Source organism: Mandrillus leucophaeus, unplaced genomic scaffold (assembly GCF_000951045.1).
Source record: "Mandrillus leucophaeus isolate KB7577 unplaced genomic scaffold, Mleu.le_1.0 Scaffold410, whole genome shotgun sequence".
NCBI lineage: Eukaryota > Metazoa > Chordata > Mammalia > Primates > Cercopithecidae > Mandrillus > Mandrillus leucophaeus.
The window spans coordinates 906578-928362 of NW_012104366.1; the positions used below are offsets into that span (position 1 = coordinate 906578).

Consider the following 21785-nt stretch of genomic DNA (forward strand, 5'->3'; position numbering starts at 1 on the left):
GTGGTGTGATCTTGGCTTACTGCAACCTCTGCTTCCCAGGTTAAAGTGATACTCCTACCTCTGTCTCCCCAGTAGCTGGGACTACAGGTGCACACCACCACACCTGGCTAATTTTTGTATTTTTAGTAGAGATGGGATTTCACCATATTGGTCAGGCTGGTCTTGATCTGCCTGCCTCAGCCTTCCAAAGTGCTGGGATTACAGGCATGAGCCACTGCACCCAGCCTGTAGTATTTATTTTTTAGCTGCCCATGTGATTGTATTGAGTAGCCAAGGCAGAGGGCTGTTAATCTTGTACCTGATACTCTGCTATAGGCTAGTATAATATAGTATAAAGGCGCAAATAGACCTCAAGGTATCTAAGAACTTTGTGTACATATTTGACAAAATTATGATATTGATAATTATAAACATAGGAATAATAGATTATGTGAACTGAACTAAAATTCTAGAACCATACACATTTTAATGTTGAAAGATGGTAAAAATTACGTTGAACCTTTTCACTTGGGATAGAAAAATTCTTAAGGATTGGTGCCATTTTATCTGTGACTAGTAGATAGGATTGGATATGTAGCAAAGGGGTAGTGCTTGAAGCAGGAGAATATCATAAAAAGATGCAGAATAAGTATGATTTATTTGGAGAAAATTACATGACAGGGGAGTGTTATTGTGAGGAAGAGATCCAGATTAGAGAGAGCGTTTCATTGCCATCACAGGCGTTTAGACTTGATTCAGTAACCAGTAGAATAATTTCACATTAATGGTTGATTGGAGATTTATTTGGTAGGAAACTAGGTAACAGTTTATTGAATGAGATAAAAATAGAAAAAAATATGAGTAACTTACTTCCCTGTCAAATTGAAACTGAAATGGCATGTGTGCATTAAGAAGAATATAGTCAGGCCATGCATGGTGGCTCACGCCTGTAGTCTTAGCACTTTAGAAGGCTGAGGTGGGCAGATCACTTGAGGTCAGGAGTTCGAGACCAGCCTGACCAACACGGTGAAACCCCGTCTCTACTAAAAATACAAAAATTAGCTGGGTGTTGTGGTGGACATCTGTAATCCTAGCTGCTTAGGAGGCTGAGGCATGAGAATCATTGGAACCCAGCAGACGGAGGTTGCAGTGAGCTAAGATCGTGTCACTGTACTCCAGCCTGGGTGACAGAGCAAGACCTTGTCTAAAAAAAAAAAAAAGACTATAGTCAACTTTTGGGATTCTTAGCCCTTATCTGGGGCCTGTGTTAACAGTTTAACACCTCCTCTAGGTGCCTTTCTGGTAATCTCAAGTGTCTCAAAGTGTTTTCCTGTACATTTCTTCTTACTAGTTTTTTAATGTCAAAAATATGAAAAGAGTTGGTTCCTCACAGCAGGTAACTTGTTTGGATGGTAGAAAGGTGTTTGTGCTTTTGACTTCTCAAATGTTTGACTTTCAAGATACTGCCTTTTCTTTTTTCTCACCAATTTTTCCTTTAACTCTTTTGGTAGATTTCTTATTTGCCTTTCCCTTGAGCTGTTGTATCCCTTTATAGTTTTGTTTTAGAGAGGGTATTAGGTCAATTTTTTCTTTTTCATTTTACAAAAAGCTATTTGCTGTCAATTGAAATTTGTGTAGTTTCTGGTGTATGTTATCTATCTTTTGTAATGTTTCTTTCTTTTCTTTTTGTTCTGCTTATCTTTGAAGGGATGCCTTCTGGACCACTGTTGTACAGAGGCACAGTATTGAGAATGATCTGTAACAGCGGGCTGTGGCAGAGTTGAACACAGGTGTTAGTGATGACTGTTCTAAGACAGCAAGACTCTCAAGCCAGTAGGAATCCTTTGGCTCAGAATGAAGCACCTGTTATCCTATATTTCATTTTTTAATTTTAATTTTATTAAACTTTTCAAACAATTAGAGATGCATGGCAAGTTGTAAAGATACTATAGAAAAGTCCTGTGTGCCCCTCACAAAGTTTCCTCCAGTGGTCACATCTTATGTAATTATAGTACACCATCAAAACAGGAGCATTGGTATTGGCACAGTGCCTGTATATAGTTCTATTTGATTTTATTGCATATGTAGATTCTCATAACTACCATCACAGTCAAGATACAGAACTAATCCATCACCACAAAGATCTCCTTATGGTACCGTATATAATCATACCTACCACCTCCGCCCAGCCATCTTTACCTCCTGGCAACTGCTAATCTGTTTTCCATCTCTATGATTTTTGTCATTTTGAGAATACTGTAGGTGAAATCATAGAGCATATTATCTTTTGAGGTTGCTAAGTGTATGTTTAGTTTTTTTTAAGAAAACACCAAACTACTTTCCAGAGTGTCTGTACCATTTTACATTGCTACCAGCAATGTATGAGAGATCCATTTTTTCCACATCCTGGTCTGCATTTGATATTGTAACTTTTTATTTTAGGTGTTCTGATAGTTAAGTGGTGGTATCATGGTCTTACTTTTTCCTTGAAGTGGCTTTTGATTTCCATTTCCTTAATGACTAATTAGGTTGAGCATCTTTTCATGTACTCACTGGCCTTCTTTGGAGAAATACCTTTTCAAATCCAATGGGTTGTCTTTTTTTATTGTTGAGCTTAAGGGTTCTTAGGTGTTCTGGGTACCAGTTTCTTGTGAGATACGTGATTTGCAAATACTTTCTTCCATTCTCCGTGTTGTCTTTTTATTCTCTCAATGATGTTCTTTGAAATACAAAAGTTTTTATATTTGACAAAGTGCAGTTCAGTTTATTTATTTTTTGTGATTTGTGCTTTTGCTTTTGATAATCCATTTTTTAAAAAAATTTTTATTTAAAAGATATGGGGTCTCCCTGTGTTTCCCAGGTTGGTCTTGAACTCTTCACCTTAAGTGATCCTCCCTCCTTGGCCTCCCAAAGTGCTGGGAATACAGGTGTGAGCCACTGTGCCCAGCTTTTTGTACCCTATATAAATGCAACAATATAGCATGTATTCTTTGTGACTGACTTTTTTTTTTTTCTTTGGTACGGAGTCTCGCTTTGTCATCCAGGCCGGAGTGCAATGGCATGATCTTGGCTCACTGCAACATGTGCCTTCTGGGTTCATGCCATTCTCCTGCCTCAGCCTCCTGAGTAGCTGGGACTACAGGTGCCCGCCACCAGGCCCGGCTAATTTTTTGTATTTTTAGTAGAAACGGGGTTTCACCATGTTAGACAGGATGGTCTTGATCTCCTGACCTTGTGATCTGCCCACCTCGGCCTCCCAAAGTGCTGGGATTACAGGTGTGAGCCACCGCGCCCGGCCGTGACTGACTTTTTAGGTTTGTGAGATTTGTTTATGTTATGTGGAGCCGTAGTTCATTCTCATTGTTGTATAGTCATTGCATACATTTACAAACATTCACTCAGCTATTCTACAGTTGATGGCATTTAGTTGTTTCCAGTTTGACGAGTACAAATAATGCTGCTGAAGACAATCTGACATGTCTGGGTGCACACAAGTAGGCGATATCTTGGGGTTTATGCATCGGAGTAGACTATATAGGGATCCTAGTATATTCATATATTTGGCTTTAGTAGATTGGATCAGACAGTTTTCCAAGTGGTACCAGTTTACACTCCCACTAAGTTATACTTAGCTCCCATGTGAGAGTTTTTGTTACTCCACATTATTACTAACATCGTATTGTCAATCTTTTAAATATTATAGTATTTCATGCTGGTTTTAACTTGCATTTCCCTGATGACCAATGAGGATGCGGTCAAATATCTTATATTTGATTGGATATGGTATTAGTCATTTATATGTGGTTTAAGAAAACATTTATTTCTTGTTCACTTAGAATGGTGGTAGCTGTTATGGAGCTATACTTGTTATTCTGAGAATCAGGCTGAAAGAGTACCTCTTATTTGAGATATGCTCTTACTTCAGAGAGAAAGAGAAAAAACTAGCAGAAATGACTGATATCTTTGAAATTACTGTTTGGATTAAGTGTAGGTCCTGTCCATTCATGTTCCATTGCCCAAAGGATATTACAAAACCGTGTTCATTGTCAGCGGGGAAGGGAGTTATACTCCTCCCACTGGAGGCATTGCAAGTCACATGACCATGGTCGGGGGTGAATAATTCTTGTTCAGGAAAAGGAGAGGGTACAAATACTCTGGAACGGTAACATAGTCCACCACTTTGTGAGATGGCTGTTCAAGTCTCTTGTCATTTTTTGGTTATCTTGGCTTTTTCTTAACTGAATTCTAGTGTTTTGTTTTTCCTTTTTTCTTTTTCTTACTACGTTCTGGATATAAATCCTTTGTTGGTTTTATGTATTGCAGATATCTTCTTATTCCATGACTTGTCTATTTATTCTCCTAATGATGTCTTTTGTTAAATAAAATTGTCAATATTATCTAGCTTGTCAGTATTTTTGCTTTATAGTTGTGCTTTTTGTTATTCTTGAAAAAATACATTTCTGCAAATCTCTGAAGAGCTAAAGTGACCACCCTCAAGTGGTTTTTAAGATTATATTAACTTGATGTATGGATAGAAACGTATTGATGCTATCTCATATGTGTGGAAGATACATCTGTTAGTAATGCATTTAACCAAATTCCTCATATAAAAATCATGTTGAGTAAGTTTTAATTTTTACTATTAATACATTTAAAGCCGCGAAAATGTAACTTTCTCTATTTGCAGATAGCCAGCAAACCACAAAATCTGTTAATTATCATATGTAACCTGATAATGTCTACATCTCAACTATTATTAGGAAGACCTGTGCTTTAAGTGAGGCCTTAGTCTTGATTTTTCTGGGAGTTGAGATTTTCAGTTTTCTTTTATCCTGCTTACTTAATCCCTTCTTCTTGTTCCGGGATGTTACTATAAATTTCTGGTGAAATATCCAAAGGGAGTAATTTCTGGATGTTTAATACAGGACTTGTTTAAATAATTGTATTTCTATTATGTAGATATATTGGTGGTTTGTCTTTCTTCAGCAAAGACTGAAGTTGTTCCCTACAGAAGTGGCAGCTACACTTAAACATGAAATATGTGCTGTAACACTGTTACTGTTCTAATATTTGTAGGATTGTTTGGGGATTATTTTTATTATCCAGTGGATCAAAACACTTGTTCTTAAAAATTGACCAAGCTAAACCGATAGTACTATTTAAAATAGGTTGGTTTTAACTTTGTACACAGTATTTATTGTCCTTCCTAAAAGTAATCTTGTAAATGTTGGTCATAGATCTTACGTTACAATGAAAAGACTTCTCTGACTTACTTTTTAGTGTTGCCAGTCGGTTTTGGAAGTTGATCAAAACTCTTACCTGAAAAAAAGAGTAAATTACTTGAACAGTTGTTTAAGAACTAGTCTGTATTAAAGATCATTTTGAGGATTAATGGATAAAAAGTTATTGATTATAAAGAATTTGGCCAATATGGAAATGAATTATATTTTCAATACATTGGTATTGAAAAGTCAGGATTCTTAGGGAGGACTGTACAAACTGTTTGGATATAAATGTATGCTACAAAAACAATGTTATAATGCAACCCCCTAAATATAGTGTGGCAGTTTCAGATGTTACATTTTGGAAACCAGGGTTTGGTTAGAAAGAATTTCAAGATTATGCGCCCATTTCTGTGGTGGCAGTTGTGTTTTTTAAATAACTAACAATATAGTTGTGGATTTGCAGTAATTTTTTCTTGCTATGCAGTTCATTTCCAACCTTTTGATTTTGTGATTCTTGAGGAGTTCCCCGTTTGATGTCTTCGTACAAAGATGAAGTAATATTATTAGCTTTTAATACTTTTAGTAGTAAATATGGACCATTATCTACAACTTGGTTTATTAACCAAACACTGGTTTTGCTTTTCAGCGGGGATCTGATGAGCTTCTTTCTTCTGGCATCATTAACGGACCTTTTACCATGAATAGTTCTACTCCTTCTGCAGGTGTGTATGGTGAGTTTTTTTTTTGTTTTTTTTTTTAAATGTTTTCTTTCCATGGGTTTCAAAATTTTTTTAGTGTTCTTATTTTGCTTGTCTTATGTTGAAGTGCCACTGCTTATAACAGACTCTAAAATTTGTTTCAGTAAAGTACTATATACTGTTTACATAGATGAAATCACTAGTTGTACCTCTGAAATTTTAAGGATTCGTTTGGATCTAATTTGATGATTCTTTTTTTGATTGATGTTCTTTGTGTTACATAATTTTGATAAAAAGACTGTCAATATGTTGGTGACCCAGAACTATTGAGTGAAAGAGCTAGATATGAAACTTGTGTTGAGGTTGGGCATGGTGGCTCACACCTGTAATCCCCAGCACTTTGGGAGGCCAAGGCTGGCTGATCACCTGAGGTCAGGAGTTCAAGACCAGCCCGGCCAACATGGCGAAACCCTGTCTCTACTAAAAATACAAAACTTAGCTGGGCGTGGTGGCAGGAACCTGTAATCCCAGCTACTCAGGAGGCTGAGGCAGGGAGAATTGCTTGAACCTGGGAAGTGGAGGTTGCAGGGAGCCGAGATGTGCCATTGCACTCAGCCTAGGGGACAGAGTGAGACTCTGTCTCAAAAACAAAAAGCAAAAAACAATTGTTTTGAGTGATGATGGACTTGGAATAGAAGTATTAAAGTATAAGACAATACGTTCTAAAAATTGAAGTAATTTACCTACCATAAGGTACCACATGATTTAAAAATAAATGTTCTTGAAATGTAGTGGCTGTAAAGTGAATTGAAGGAGTGCAGTACTGGAAAGAGAGTGAGCAGTGAAGAGGCTATTGCTGTAATCCTAATAAAGGATGGTAACTGGCACTGTGGCAGTGGTAGTGTGATGAAGAAAATTGAATAACTTAAAGAAGATAAAATTGATAGTAATTGATGATTAATTGAATGTTTGAATAAGGGATTTCATCACTGATTTCCAGGGTTTGGATGTGGACTTGGATAATTGGATAGATGAATGGTAATGAATGGTTATGCCGTTCATTTCTATTCGTATGTAGGAAGAACGGAGTTGGACAACACAGCAGGTTCAGATTTGTGTATATTGAGTTTGAGGTTCCTGTTGAACACTCAAATGGAAATGACAGATAGGCAGTGGGTTCCTGGTCTCAACATCACGAAAGAAATTTGGTAGTATCATACACAGTTGACAACTGAAGCCATGGGCATGGAGAGTTTCAGAGAAGGGAGGGTTTCTTTATCCAGATGTTTTTGGAGTTGTAGGGAGTTAAGAATGAATGGACCTCCCTTTCCAGATCAGGAATTTATATGGTGTTTGGGACCATGGGAACGTAGATGTTCAGGAAAGTGAACAAGTATAGAGATAGAATGAAAATAACTGGATCTACCAAGCTCATTCTAACTTATTTTAATGTAACTGTTAATAATAATTCTTTTTAAAAATGAAGGCGTTAAAGCATACAGGATAGTAGAACAATGGTATGAAATTGTAACAGCCTCAGGCACACTAGGACTTAACAGTCATTCTATTTAGGTGTTGTTATTAAAAAATTAACATCTCATTCTGTCACCTAACACTAAAATTCTGTTTAGGTGTTGTTTTGAAAAATTCTCTTAGCTTAATGTGGACATGTCTTTTTCCATGTCAACTTTAAATTTCATCTAGTTCAGTGGTGTCCAATCTTTTAGCTTCCCTGAGCCACATTGGAAGAAGAATTCTCTTGGGCCACACATAAAATACACTAACATTAACGATAGCCGATGAGCTAAAAAAACATCGCAAAACAATCTTACAACGTTTTAAGAAAGTTTACGAATTTGTGTTGGGCCACATTCAAAGCTGTTCTGGGCTGCATGCTGTGCACAGGCTGCATGTTGGACAACCTTGATCTAGTTCTAAAACAAAGAATCCTTCTTCCCCAAACCTTTACCTACAGTATCTTAGGGATTCAGATAAGAATTATGTTAGAGTTATATGTTAATGTGAAATGTCGATCATTTTGTGGTATTATCTTTCCGTTTAGGAATGTGACCTATGATTCAGTGTTTTTAGGTTCTATTTTATGTCCGTTGACAATTTTGAAAAAGTTCCACACTTTTCCATATAAATCATATACTTTTCTTTTAAAATGTAATCTTAGGAATTAATGGCAGAGATTGTTTATTGTGTTCCCCAATGCTATTCTTTCTTTTTTTTTTTTTCCAACAGATCCTCTATTTTTGTCTGGCACATTGCTACCCAGATGAAACTACTACTTTTCTGTTCTTCCTTATAGCTAGATGTGGTCATGTAATTAAGTCCTGACAAGGTATAAGTGGAAGTGTAGTATGAAACTTTCAGGGCATCTCTGCATGGGTACACTGTTTTTCCTTTTTTCCCCCTCCAATCTTATTGCCTGTGGGTGTTCCCGCTTCTTAGATGATGATGGGAATGACAGCCATCTGTAACAGAGACAGCTAGAGCCTGATAACTTTGTCACCATTCCAGAGCTGGAATTCCTGCATTTAGACTTTTCATGTGAGCAAGAGATTAACTTCTTCTTTTTTTCTATTTTGAGACTGAGTCTTGCTCTGTCTTGCCCAGGCTGGAGTGCAGTGGTGCAGTCTCTGCTTACACTAACCACCGTCTCCTGGTTTCAAGAGGTTGTCTTGACTCAGCCTCCGAGTACCTGGGATTATAGGCGCCTGCCACCATACTGGACTAATTTTTGTATTTTTAGTAGAGACAGGGTTTCACCATGTTAACCAGGTTGATCTCGAACTCCTGACCTTGAGTGATCCACCCGCCTTGGCTTCCCAAAGTGCTGGGATTACAGGCATGAGCCTGAGATTAACTTCTTAAATAACTATTACTTCAAATGTTGTTATATACAACTAAACTTAATTTAGTATTTTTACTCTTATTGAGTGGGAATTTTTTTTTCCTATTTTCATTTTTAACGGGATACTGGAGTACAGAGAAGACCTGTGGATTTTTGAATATTTATTTTGTGTCTACTAACTTTAAAATGTCTTAGTAATTTTTTATTAGTTTTTGAATTTTGCAGTTATTCAATGATGTGTCTTCAAATAAAGATAATTTCAAGTATATAAATATATGGATTATTTTGTTAACTTGTTATATATTCAGTGGAACCTCCGTAAATGAGTTGAATAACAGTGGTATTTGTGATTATCTTTGTCTTGTTCTTAATTGCAGTGGAGGTGACTTTATTATTTAATCTTTTAATATAATGTTTGCGGTTGGGGTTTTTTGTTTTGGTTTGTTTTTCAAACAGGGTCTTGGTCTGTTACCTAGCCTGGAGTCCAGTGTCCCAAACACGGCTCACTGCAGCCTCAACTTGCTGGGTTCAGGCAGTCCTCTCACCTCAGCCTTTTAAGTAGCTGGGACTACAGGCGTGTGCCACCACACCCAGCTAATTTTTTATTTTCTGTAGAGACGGGGCCTTACTATGTTGCCCATAGGCTGGTCTCAAACTCCTGGGATCAATCAGTCCTCCTTCCTCGGCCTCCTAAAGTGCTGGGATTACAGGCATGAGCCACTGCACCTTGCCGGGTTTTGATAATAATCCTTCATCATACTTTAATCATTTTCTTCCTTTTCTATTTTACTTAGTTTTTATTATCGATGGCTATAAATGTTACCATCATCTTTTGTGCTTCTGTTTATTGTAAGATTTGGTCTCCATTCATTTTTTGATGTAGTGAAATACAATTTCCTGATGTTGACCCATTCTTGCATGCCTGGAATAAACCAACTTGGTCATGGGGTATTATTTCGATATGCTATATTCAGATGCAGGTTAGATGGCTAATAGAACTGTAATACAAACCTAAAAATACAGATTTAAGTTTATTTCTAAGTTCTTCTGAAGTCTGGGTAAGTAGTTAGGGGCTCACTTAGTTTCTTGAATTGTGTTGGGGACCAGACTTTTTCTCTTTTGTTGTTCTTTTATCCTCAACATGACTACTTCTCAAGATCTAAAATAGTACTCTCTCTCCATTGTACCCACAGGAAGGGTAACAAGGACAGTTGAAGCTGAACTTTTTCATCCATTTTAGGCTATAATGATGAAAATTACACTCTAAGGGTGAGAGATGAGAAGTGGAGGCTGAGTCCCTTACAGGGACAAGACCGAGAAGTTGCTCTTTTTTCTCATTCTGTTAGCTAGTTAGCTAGAACTTTGTCACATCGACACATCAGCTTCAAGGGGGCGAGGGTGAAGGGTCTAGGAAATTAGTCTTTATTCTGGTGTTCCCTGTCTAATCATAATTGAGGGAGTTCGATAACTTTACAAGGGAAGGAGAATAGAGATACTGAAGGGGACACTCTCACATATACGTTCAACCACATATATACTGTATTTTGTGTATGTTTATAATTTTTAGAGCTATATTAATAAAATATTTCTTCATTTCTTTCTTTTTGTACTCTAATTGGTTAGTATTACTGTTACCATAACATCATGAAATACATATACCATATAATCAGCATCCAGAGCAAGAAATAGAACATTGCTAATACTCGCAGGAGTCGTTCTTCCCTTTTTCACTCATTTTCTCTTTCCAAGTGTATTCATTAGCCTGACTTCTAACATCATAAGTTAGTTTTTTGTGTTTGTAAACTTTATATGAATAAGCCAATAAATATAGTATATCCTCCTTCCTGTCTGGTTTCTTTCATTCAACATTATGCTTGTGAGAGTAACCCTTGTTGTATATTGCCCTTTTCATTCTTCTCATTTCTATATAGTATTTTATTCTATTGATGGACATTTGAATTATTTCCATTTTATACATAGTGTTGCTATGAATATTCCCTTTTTATGTGTTTCATTGCATTTGCTTGTGTGCGCTCTATCTCTCATTTTGGTCAAAAATACCAAATTTACCATCTTGTCCATTTTTGAGTGTACAGTGTAGTAATGTTAACTATAGGAACATTGTTGTACAACAGATCGCTAGAATTTTTTCATCTTAACAAAACTGAAACCCTATCCATTTAGCAACAACTCTTCCTTTTCTAGCCCATTCTGCTTTCTGTTTCCAAGAGTTTGGCTATTTTAGATACCTCATATAAATGGAATCATGCAGCATTTTTCTTTTTGTGATTGGCTTATTTCACTTAGCATAGTGTCCTCAAGGTTCATTTGTTGCAGCAGATGAAAGGGTTTCTCTTTTTTGTAGGGTGAATAATTGTATGTATCTACCACATTTTATTTATCCATTCATCTGTCCATGGGCATTTAGGTTGCTTCCACCTCTTAGCTATTGTGCTATTGTGAGTAATGCTGCAATGAACATGGTGTGCACATATCTCTTTGAGATCCTGTTTTTAATTCTTTTCGTTATACCAGAAGTGAGATTGCTGGATCATATGGTAATTCTGTTTTTTATTATTTTGAGGAATCATCATACTGTGCTTCATAGTGGCTGCACCATTATTCCCACCAGTAGTACACAAGGGTTTCAGTTTTTCCACATCCTTGTCAATACTTATTTTTTGGGTTTTAAATTTTTTCAAATAATGGCCATCCTAACAGATGTGACTTGATATGTGGTTTTGATTTGTATTTCCCTGATGATTAGTGATGCTGAACATCTTTTCTTGTGCTTGTTGGCTATTCGTATATCTTCTTCGGAGAAATATCTATTCTAATCCTTTACCTATTTTTTTTTTTTTTGTTTTACTAATTTTAAAATTTTCTCTGTGATAAGCCCTGTCCCCAGACTGCAATTTTCCTAGTTTATGACTGGGATGTTTTTATTGTTGTTGAGTTGTAGTAGCTCTTTATGTATTCTGAATATTAACCCCCCATCACATATGTGGTTTACAATTTTTTTCTCCCATTTCTTTCATTGCCTTTTTACTCTGTTATTCCCTTGCTGTGCAGAGGGTTTTGAGTTTGATATTAGCACCATTTGTTCATGTTTTCTTTTGTTGCTTGTGCATTTGGTGTTATATCCAAGAAATCTTTGCCAAATCCACTGTCATGAACCTTTGTCTCTTCTAGATCTTTTATAGTTTCAGGTCTTAGGTCTAGGCCTTTAATTCATTTTGAGTTATGTTTTTTTGTGTGTGGTGTAAAGTAAGGGTCAATTTCATTCTTTATAAATGTGGGTATGCATTTTACTAGCACCATATGTGGAAGAAACTGTTCTTTTCCTATCATGTAGCCTTGGCATCTTTGTTGAAGATCATTTGACCATGTAAGTGAGAGTTTATTTCTGGGTTCTCTAGTCTGTTCCATTGGTCTGTATGTTTGTCTTTATGTCAGTAACATACTGTTTGAATTACTATTGCTTTGTAATGTGTAGAAGTTTGGAAATGTGAGGCCTTCAGCTTTGTTTTTCTTAAGATTGCTTTGGCTATTTGGGATCCTTTGTGATTTTATATGAATGTCAGGATTTTTTTTTTTCCTCTGCAAAAATGCCATTGGGATTTTGATAGGGATTGCATTGATCCTGTAGATCACTTTATATATTATAGACATTTAAACAATTTCAAGTCTTTCAGTCCATGAACATGGATATCTTTTCTTTTCTGGTTTTTTGGAGACAGAGTTTTGCTCTTGTCGCCCAGTCTGGAGTGCAGTGGCACAATCTTGGCTCACTGCAACCTCTGCCTCCGAGGTTGAAGTGATTTTCCTGCCTCAGCCTCCTGAGTAGCTGGGACTGCAGGCGCCCGCCACCATCCCCGGCTAATTTTTGTATTTTTAGTAGAAATGGGATTTCACCATGTTGGCCAGGTTGATCTCAAACTCCTGACCTCAGATGATCTGTTCACGTCGGCCTCCCAAAGTGCTGGGATTATAGGTGTGAGCCACTGTACCTGGCCACATTTATGGATATTCTTGACATATCTTTTCATGGACAAATGTGTGCATTTTACTTGAGTATGTGTCTAGAAGTGGAATTGTTGGGTCCTAGCATGTGCAGGTGCTTATCTTTAGTAGAGTCTACTAATTTTCAAAAGTGATTTTATACTCTTACCAGAAATTATGTCAGTTTAGTTATTCCAGAACTTTGCCAATACTTAATTGTGTGTGTGTGTATATATATGTGTGTGTGTGTGTGTGTGTGTATATATATATATATTTTTTAAGACAGTCTCACTTTGTCACCCAGGCTGGAATGCAGTGGCATGGTCTCAACTCACTGCAACCCCGCCTCCTGGGTTCAAGTGATCCACATGCCTCAGGCTCCTGAGTAGCTGGGATTACAGGCACGTGCCAGTATACCTGGCTAATTTTTATATGTTCAGTAGAGACAGGGTTTTACCATGTTGGCCAGCCTGGTCTCGAACTCTTGACCTCAAGTGATCCGTCCACCTTGGCTTCCCAAAGTGTTGGTAATACAGGTGTGAGCCACCAGGCCTGGCCGATATTGTTTATTTTTAATTTTAGTTGTTCTGGTAAGCATGTATTGATAGTTCATTGTGACTTTTGTTTGCATAATTATTAATGAAATTGATTATATTTTCATATGCTTACTGATCATTTGGATACTTTTAATGAAGTGGCTACTCCGATCTTTTGCCTGTTTTTCTGTTGGGTTGTTTGCCTTTTTAACTTGTTTTCTTATATATTCTGAATATGAATACTTTGTTATACATGTATGCAGATACCCTCTGACACTATAATTTACAAATTAATACTTAATGGCGACTTTTGTTAAACAGACTTTTTCATGTAGTGTACTTCATGTTTTTCGCTTAATGGCTACTATTTTTTGCATCTTATTAGAAATGGACTTCAGTTGTCTGCAAATTGATTGATGTTAACATTTTTTTCTCAGATTATGAAGTCTCTTCTTTTGAAACCATTGTATATATAATTATTGAAGTCTTATGAAGCTGAATGTTAAAGAAATCTAATTGATTTACAAATAAAGATGATATGGGTTAATAATATTCCTAAGAAGGAAACCACTGCTAACAAACTGAATAATTTGTATTTATATATATATGTGTATATATACACACAAACAGTAAGTATTATATGTGTGTAGATGTAATCACATAATCACGTAATCACAGCTCACTACAGCCTCGACCTCCCAGGTTCAAGAGTTCCTCCCACCCCAGCCTCTCAAGTAGCTGGGACCATGGGCACATGCCATCACATCCAGCTAATTTTTAAATTTTTTTGTAGAGTCTGGGTCTCCCTGTGTTCCTCAGGTTGGCCGCAAACTTCTGGGCTCAAGTAATTCTCCTGTCTCTGCCTTCCAAAGTGTTGAGATTATAGATGTGAGCCACGGCACCTGGCCTCCTGGGACTTTTGTTTACCAAAATACTTATAAACTGTTAATATGCTCTTTTGCTTTGCAAATAGCTAGTTTTTTTTTTTTTTTAATCAAATCAAACTTTAATGACCTATTTTTAAAGAACTCAGTATTAAATTTGGCTGCATTGATGGTATAAGCATTATAGAAGACAGAAATTTATTTTCATCACATTCAACAAGTTCTGAAGTAGTCAGTGCTCCAATGTATATGGTGTCTATTTTCAGATTTAGCAAATGATCCTAGAGGTTATTGGAACTCGTACAAAGAAAAGAGAAAAGAACATACTCCCTCCTTATGAAGACACTTAAGGGAAAAGCAGCACATGTCATTTTCGTTTACATCCTGTTTTCTTAGTCTCACAGCCACACCTAGCTACTTAGGAAGCTAAGAATGTAGTTCTTTTTTCTGACAGGCATGTGCTTAGCTAAAAATAGGTGGTTTTACGTAGAAAACAAATATTGGAAAACAAATTTGCATTCTCTGCCACTGGGATTGAATGCTATGATTTAATAATAAGCACTAGTTTCTCTTATCAGTTAATTTGAGTACTTGGCTTTTCATAGCAAGAAATACATTCAGATTGCTTTAAATAAAGGCATGTGAAGAATTGTGAACGCTAATCTCCATACTTGATAAATAATTCTTAAATCCATCAAATAAGCAATACCTTAAAGCTGCTCTAAGAATTAATAAGTTTAAAGAAAACTCACCTGCAGTCTTAATGCTCACCCATATAAATTTTGTGATTTAATTTTTCTGATTCGTGAAAGATCTGTAGATTTTTACTCTCAACCATGAGAGAGTAACTGGGACTGGATTTACTGTCAGTTGTTTTTAGACAATGGGCAACAAGTACAACAGGATTGTGGTCCCAGAAGGGAAACAATTGAGGTAACCCTATTGTCACCCTGGCTTGCTTTCTAGACTATGGGAGTTGGGGGAACCAAGCAGACATGGTACAATTGCTGAGTTAAAGAGAGAGATTGAAGTTTGGGAAGGTTGAGTCACCTGGGAGGTATGGGAGCGGAGTATGAGAGAGAAGGGCCTATGTAGAAAAAGTGCTTCAGAAATAATACCTTTGAATCTGTTGTTGAATATTATTAAGCCACATATGCACAGCACATATGCCTGTGAGGTCAGGCAGAGAACAACCAGAGAGCTATAAGCTTAACTTTCCAGGACTCACACAGGACTGGGAGGGATATTTGAGTGATAGCCAACTACAATAGAGTCCTTGTTGAATACTTGAAGCACACTTAAGGCACCTGACGCCAGAGGAGACATGCCTTGACAGTAGAACTGAACTAGCTCCAGCATGAAGGCAAATTCAAATCCACCCTAATGAAACTTAAAAACAAGCTCCAAAACAATGTAGCTGATCTGAAAGTAACTTACATTTTTCTAAAAATGAAGTCTAACACTTTAGAAAAAATAACAAATATAACAAAACAACAGAATAACAAATTCTGGTGCTCATAATGTGGAGCATCCAATTGCCAGACTTGTTAGGAACCACAAAAATGTGACCCACAAACAAGTGAAAAATCAATCAACAGAAATAAACCTAGAAAATTACAGAGATGATGGAATTATCAGCTGTGCACTCTGAAACAGTTACTAAAAGTATATTCAAGTATTTAAAGGAAAATACGAGCATAGGAAGGAGAAAAAATCAAATAGAACTTACAGAGGTTAAAAATAAGACACCTGAAAAAAATACATAATGGCATTCATAGCACGTTACATTCTACAGAAGAAAACATCCGTGAATTTGAAGATAGCAAATGAAACTAAAGCATACAGACAGAAAAAAACTGAAGACTGGGTGTGGTGGCTTACCCCCGTAATCCTTGCACTTTGGGAGGTCAGGGCGGGTGGATCACCTGAGGTCAGGAGTTTGAGACCATCCTGACCAACATGGTGAAACCCCTTCTCTACTAAAAATATAAAAATTAGCTGGGCGTGGTGGCGTGCACTGGTAATCTCAGCTACTTGGGAGGAGTAGAATTGCTTGAATTCTACTGAGGCAGGAGAATTGCTTGAACCCCAGGGGCGAAGGTTAGAGTGAGCTGAGATCGTACCACTTCACTCCATTCTGGGCAGAAAAGCAAGACTCTGTCTCAAAAATCAAAACAAAAGAAAAAAACTGGAAAAGAAGTGAACAGAGCCTAAGTAACCTCTGGACAAAATCAAGCAGTCTAAACGTACATACGTATACTGAAGTTGCGGGAAAAAATGGTTGGGGCAGAGAGCAGAAATACATCTCAAGAAATTATCCCAAATTTTCCATATGTATTGGAAAACATAAACCCACTTATCAAGAAGTTCAGTGAACCTTAAGCAGGATAAACACAACGGAAACCACACCCAGGCTTATCATAATTAAATTGCTGGAAACCAGGAATGCAGAGTAAATCTTAAAAGTAGCCAGAGCAGGCAGGGGTGAGGATTGGTGGAGATTGGGGGAACCACTTTTCCTTCAAAAGAACAAAGATTAGAATGAGGAGAGAGATTTCTTACCTGATATGGTGCAAGCCAGAAGACAATGAAACATCATTAGAGTGCTGGAAAAAAAAAAAATCAAACTGGAATTCTGTATGAAATTTAGAAATGAAGTTAAAATCTTCTTTCAGGCACACAAGAGCTGAGAGCATTTGTTAGCAGCAGACTTCCATTTCATGAAATGGTAAGGGAAATACTTTAAACATGAGGAAAATGATACCAGTTAGAAACCTGGGTTTTATACAACATGATAAATATGTGGATATATGGCTTTTCCCCCCTTTTTGTTGTTAATTTAAAAGATTATTGACTATTTAAAGCAAGATAATATATTTTTGGGGGTTATGACATGGGAAAAGCAAAATACACAACAGTACCACAAAGGATAGCTTGAGGGAAAGAGACATAAACTTTGGAAGGTTCTTACAGTGTACTGAGGTGTTTTAATATTATTTGAGGGTAGTCTGTGATAAAGATGTATATTGTCTACTCCAGAGCAGTCACTTAAAAAAAAAAAAAGGTAAAAAGGGATAGCATATAATGTAAATGAAATAGAATACCAAAAAATAAAATCCAACGAAAGCTAGGAAACAAGGGAAAAAGGGAATAAAAAATAAATGGGACAAATAGAAAAAATAACAAGATGGTGGACTTCTAAACCCAACCATGTTAATAATTATACGAAGTGGGAATGGGATAAAAAATTCAATTAAAAGGCAGATTGTTTAGATGAAAGGAAGACCGAGTTATTTGATGTGCACAAGAAACCCATTTTAAATATGAAATCTCAGGTAGAAAGCCAAAGGTTGGGAAAGAAAATATATGCAAACATTAATCATAAAAATGTTGGAGTAGCTAGCTATACTAATATCAGGAAAAGTTGACTTTGGGCAAAAGAATATTACCAGGGATAAAGACAGACATTTCATAATGATGAAGAGGTCAATTTATTGAGTAGACATAATCTAAATATAGATCTGTTTAATTACATAGTTGCAAAATACGTAAAGTGAAAACTAATAGAATGAAACAGAAATAGATAAATCTTCAAGTATATTTAGAGATAGCACTCCTCTGCCAGTAATTGATAGTATAGTAGACAGAAAATCAGTAAAGGTATAGAACAGGGATTGGCAAGTTCTTACCTGTGGACCAAATCCATCGCATTGACCACTTTTAAATTTCCCATTAGCTAAGAGTGGTTTTTAAAATTTCAAATGGTGAAAAATACTAAAGGATAAGATTAAATGACACACAGAACTTTTGTGAAATTCAAATTTCTGTATCCATACATAAAATTGTATTTGAACACAGTTATGTGATTTGTTTATAGCTGTTTTCATGCCGTAACTGCACAGTTGAGTAGTTCTGACAGAGATCCTGTGGCCCACAACATCTGAAATATTTATGTGCCTGTTTAAGAGAAAGTTGGTAGATCCCTAATATAGACATTTTAAACCAGCTTGATCTAATTGACAATGTAGAACAATCTTCCCAACACCAGAATAATATACTTTATTTTCAAGTTCATATAAAGTAGTCACCAGTTGTATTAGTCCTTTCTCACACCACTGTAAAGAATGCCTGAGACTGCATAATTATAAAGAAAAGAAGCTTAATTGTGTCACAGTTCCTGTGGCTGGGGAGGCCTCAGGAAACTTATAATTATGGCAGAAGGGGAAGCAGGCAAAGTCTTACATGGCGACAGGTGAGAGAGAGTGAGAGTGAAGGAGGAACTGCCAAACGCTTACATAACCATCGTATCTTGTGAGAACTCGCTCCCTATCACAAGAAGAGCATGGGGGAAACCACCCCCATAATTTATCCACATCCCACCAGGTCCCTCCCTCAACACATGGGAATCATGACGATTACAATTCCAGATGAGATTTGGTGGAAACACAGAGTGAAACCATATTATTTTGCCCCTGGCCCCTCCCAAATCTCACATCCTTTTTCCGTTTCAAAACCAATCATGCCTCCCAGCAGTCCCCCAAAGTCTTAATTCATTCCAACATTAACCCAAAAGTCCAAGTCCAAAGTCTAATCTGAGACAAGGCAAGTCCCTTCTGCCTATGAGCCTATAAAATCAAAAGCAAGTTAGTTAGTTCTGAGATACAATGGGGGTACAGGCATTGGATGAATGCTCTCATTCCAAATGGGAGAAAGTGACCAAAACGAAAGGGCCATAGGCTCCCAAGCAGGTCCAAAATTCAGTGGGGCAGTCATTAAATCTTGTGTTTTTTTGTTATTGTTTTTTGTTTTGTTTTTTGAGATGGATTCTCGCTCTGTTGCCCAGGCTGGAATGCAATGGCATGATCTTGGTACACTGCAGCCCACGCCTCCTGGGTTCAAGTGGTTCTCCCACCTCAGCCTCCTGAGTAGTTGGGACTACAGGTGCACATCACCATGCTGGGCTAATTTTTGTACTATTAGCAGACATGGGGTTTTGTCATGTTGGCCAGGCTGGTCTCAAACTCCTGGCCTCAAGTGATCTGCCTGCCTCGGCTTTCCCAAATGCTGAGATTATAGGCATGAACCATCATGTCTAGCCAGACATTAAATCTTAAGGCTCCAAAATAATCTCCTTTGACCCCACATCTCACATCTAGGACATGCTTTTGCAAAGAATGGGCTTCCAAGGCCTTGGGCAGCTCCACCCCTGTGGCTTTGCAGGATTCAGCCCCGTGGCTGTGTTGAGTGCCAGCGGTGGTGTTGAGTACCTGTGGCTTTTCCAAGCACATGGTGCAAGTCGTCAATGGATCTACCATTCTGAGATCTGGAGGACAGTGGTCCTCTTCTCACAGCTCCACTAGGCACAGTGCCTCAGCAGGGACTGTATGTTTGGGCTTCAACCCCACATTTCCCTTCTGCACTGCCCTAGTAGAACGTCTCCATGAGGGCTCCACCCCTGCAGCAGAATTCTGCCTGGACATCCAGGTATTTCCATACATCCTCTGAAATCTGGGAGGTTCCCAAAGCTCAACTCTTGTCTTCTGCTCACCTGCAGACCCAACACCATGTGGAAGCTACCAAGGCTTGGGGTTTGCACCCTCTGAAGCAACGGTTGAGCTGTACCTTGGTCCCTTTTAGCCACCACTGGAGCTAGAGCAGCTGGAATGCAGGGCACCAAGTTCCAAAGCTGCACAGAGCAGCAGGGCCCAGGCCAGCCCGTGAAACCATTGTTTCCTCCTAGGCCTCCAGGCCTGTGATGGGAGGGGATGCTATGAAGATCTCTGACATGCCCTGGAGACATTTTCCATATTGTTTTGGTGATTAACATTTGACTACTTTTGACTACTGATTACTTATGCAAATTTCTGCGGCCAACTTGAATTTCTCCCCCGAAAATGGGTTTTTCTTTTCTACCACATGGTCAGGCTGCAAATTTTCCAACCCTTTATGCTCTACCACCTGTTGAACACTTTGCTATTCAGAAATTTCTTCTGCCAGATACCCTAAATCATCTCTCTTAAGTTCGAGTTCCACAGATCTCTAGGGTGGGGCAAAATGCCACCAGTCTCTTTGCTAAAGCATTGCAAGAGTATCCTTGGTTCCAGTTCCCAGTGTGTTCCTCATCTCTCTCCGAGACCACCTCAGCCTGGACTTTGTTATCCATATCACTATCAGCATTTTGCTCAAAAGTATTCAACAAGTCTCTAGGAAGTTCCAAAGTTTCCCACATCTTCCTGTCTTCTGAGCCCTCCAAACTGTTCCAGCCTCTGCCCATTACCAGTTCCAAAGTCACTTTCATATTTTCAGGTATCTTTATAGCAGTATCCCATTGTATCAATACCAATTTACTGTATTAGTCTGTTCTCCCAGTGCTATCAAGAACTGAGATTGGATAATTTATAAAGAAAAGAGGTTTAATTGACTCATAGTTTCACATGGCAGGCAAGGCCTCAGGAAATTGGCAATTATGGCAGAATGGGAAGCAGGCAAGTCTTACATGGTGGCAGGTTAGAGGGAGTGTGAAAGAGAAACTCTCACACACTTATACAACCTTCAGATCTTGTGAGAACTCCCTCACTAGCACAAGAACAGCATGGGGAAAACCACCCCCATGATCCAATCACCTCCCACCAGGTCCCTACCTCGACAACATCAGGATTATGGGATTACAATTTGAGATGAGATTTGGGTGGGGACACAGCCAAACCATATCACCAAGATAGGCAGGCTGTATTCTGGGTCCTAAAATAAGTTTAGTCCTTTAAACAGTGATTAAAATCATGTAAATTATCTGACTTCATTAGAATTCTATTAGAAATCAGAAAAGCAAGATCCTCAGATATTTGGGGGGAAAATGTACCAAATAGCAAAAAAAGAAAAAAAAAAAAGAAAAAAAAACATAACCCATTGATGAAAGAAGTTGTCACAAGGGATATTAGAAGGTATTTTGAACAGAAATAAAATGAAACCTTAATGAAATTTGTGGGGTTCCACTAGAGTTGTTCTTAGAAGGAAATACATAGTTTTAAATGTTTATATTAGAAAAGAAAAAATGTCTAAAGTGAATCATCTATGCTTCCAGCTATAACTAGAAGAAAAAGAACATGTTAAACCCTACAAGTAGACAGAAAAGAGGAAATATTAAAGATGAAAGCAAAAGTCAGTGACAGAAAACAGTAGAGAAAAGTTAATGAAACCAGTAGTTGTTTATGTGGTAAATAAAATTAATAATAATACCTCTAAGTAGACTTAAAAAAATAAAAGATACAAATTGCCAAATGATTCTACAGTCATTAGAAGGATGTTATTATTGACTGAATGTTTGTAACCTCCCAGAATTGGTATGTTGAAGCCCTAACTCGCTATGTGATGGTATTTAGAGCTGGGACCTTTGGGAAATAATGTTTAGATTACATCATGAAGGTGGGTGGCACCCTCATGAGGGGATTAGAGTCCTTAGAGACACTAGAGAGCTTGCTTGCACGTCCTCTCTTCTTGCTGTGTGAGGACACTGTGAAAAGTCAACCAGCAAATAGGCAGCTGTTTATAAGACAGGAAGAGCCCTCACCAGAAACCCTTATCTTGGGCTTTTAACCTCCATA

At 37.6% G+C, this 21785-nt stretch overlaps 1 protein-coding gene across 4 annotated transcripts in view; it reads left to right on the plus strand.

Moving 5' to 3' along the window:
- Positions 1-21785, plus strand: part of PTBP3 (polypyrimidine tract binding protein 3) — a 114356-nt gene that overhangs the window by 29648 nt on the left and 62923 nt on the right. For 2 of the 4 annotated variants that reach the window (XM_011992452.1, XM_011992453.1), the window contains one exon: positions 5851-5926. In XM_011992452.1, coding sequence (XP_011847842.1) covers positions 5902-5926 — 25 coding nt within the window. In that variant the 5' untranslated portion in view covers positions 5851-5901. Of the gene's footprint in view, positions 1-5848; positions 5936-21785 lie in introns of those variants that run through there. The other 2 variants (XM_011992451.1, XM_011992454.1) reach the window with 2 other exon arrangements.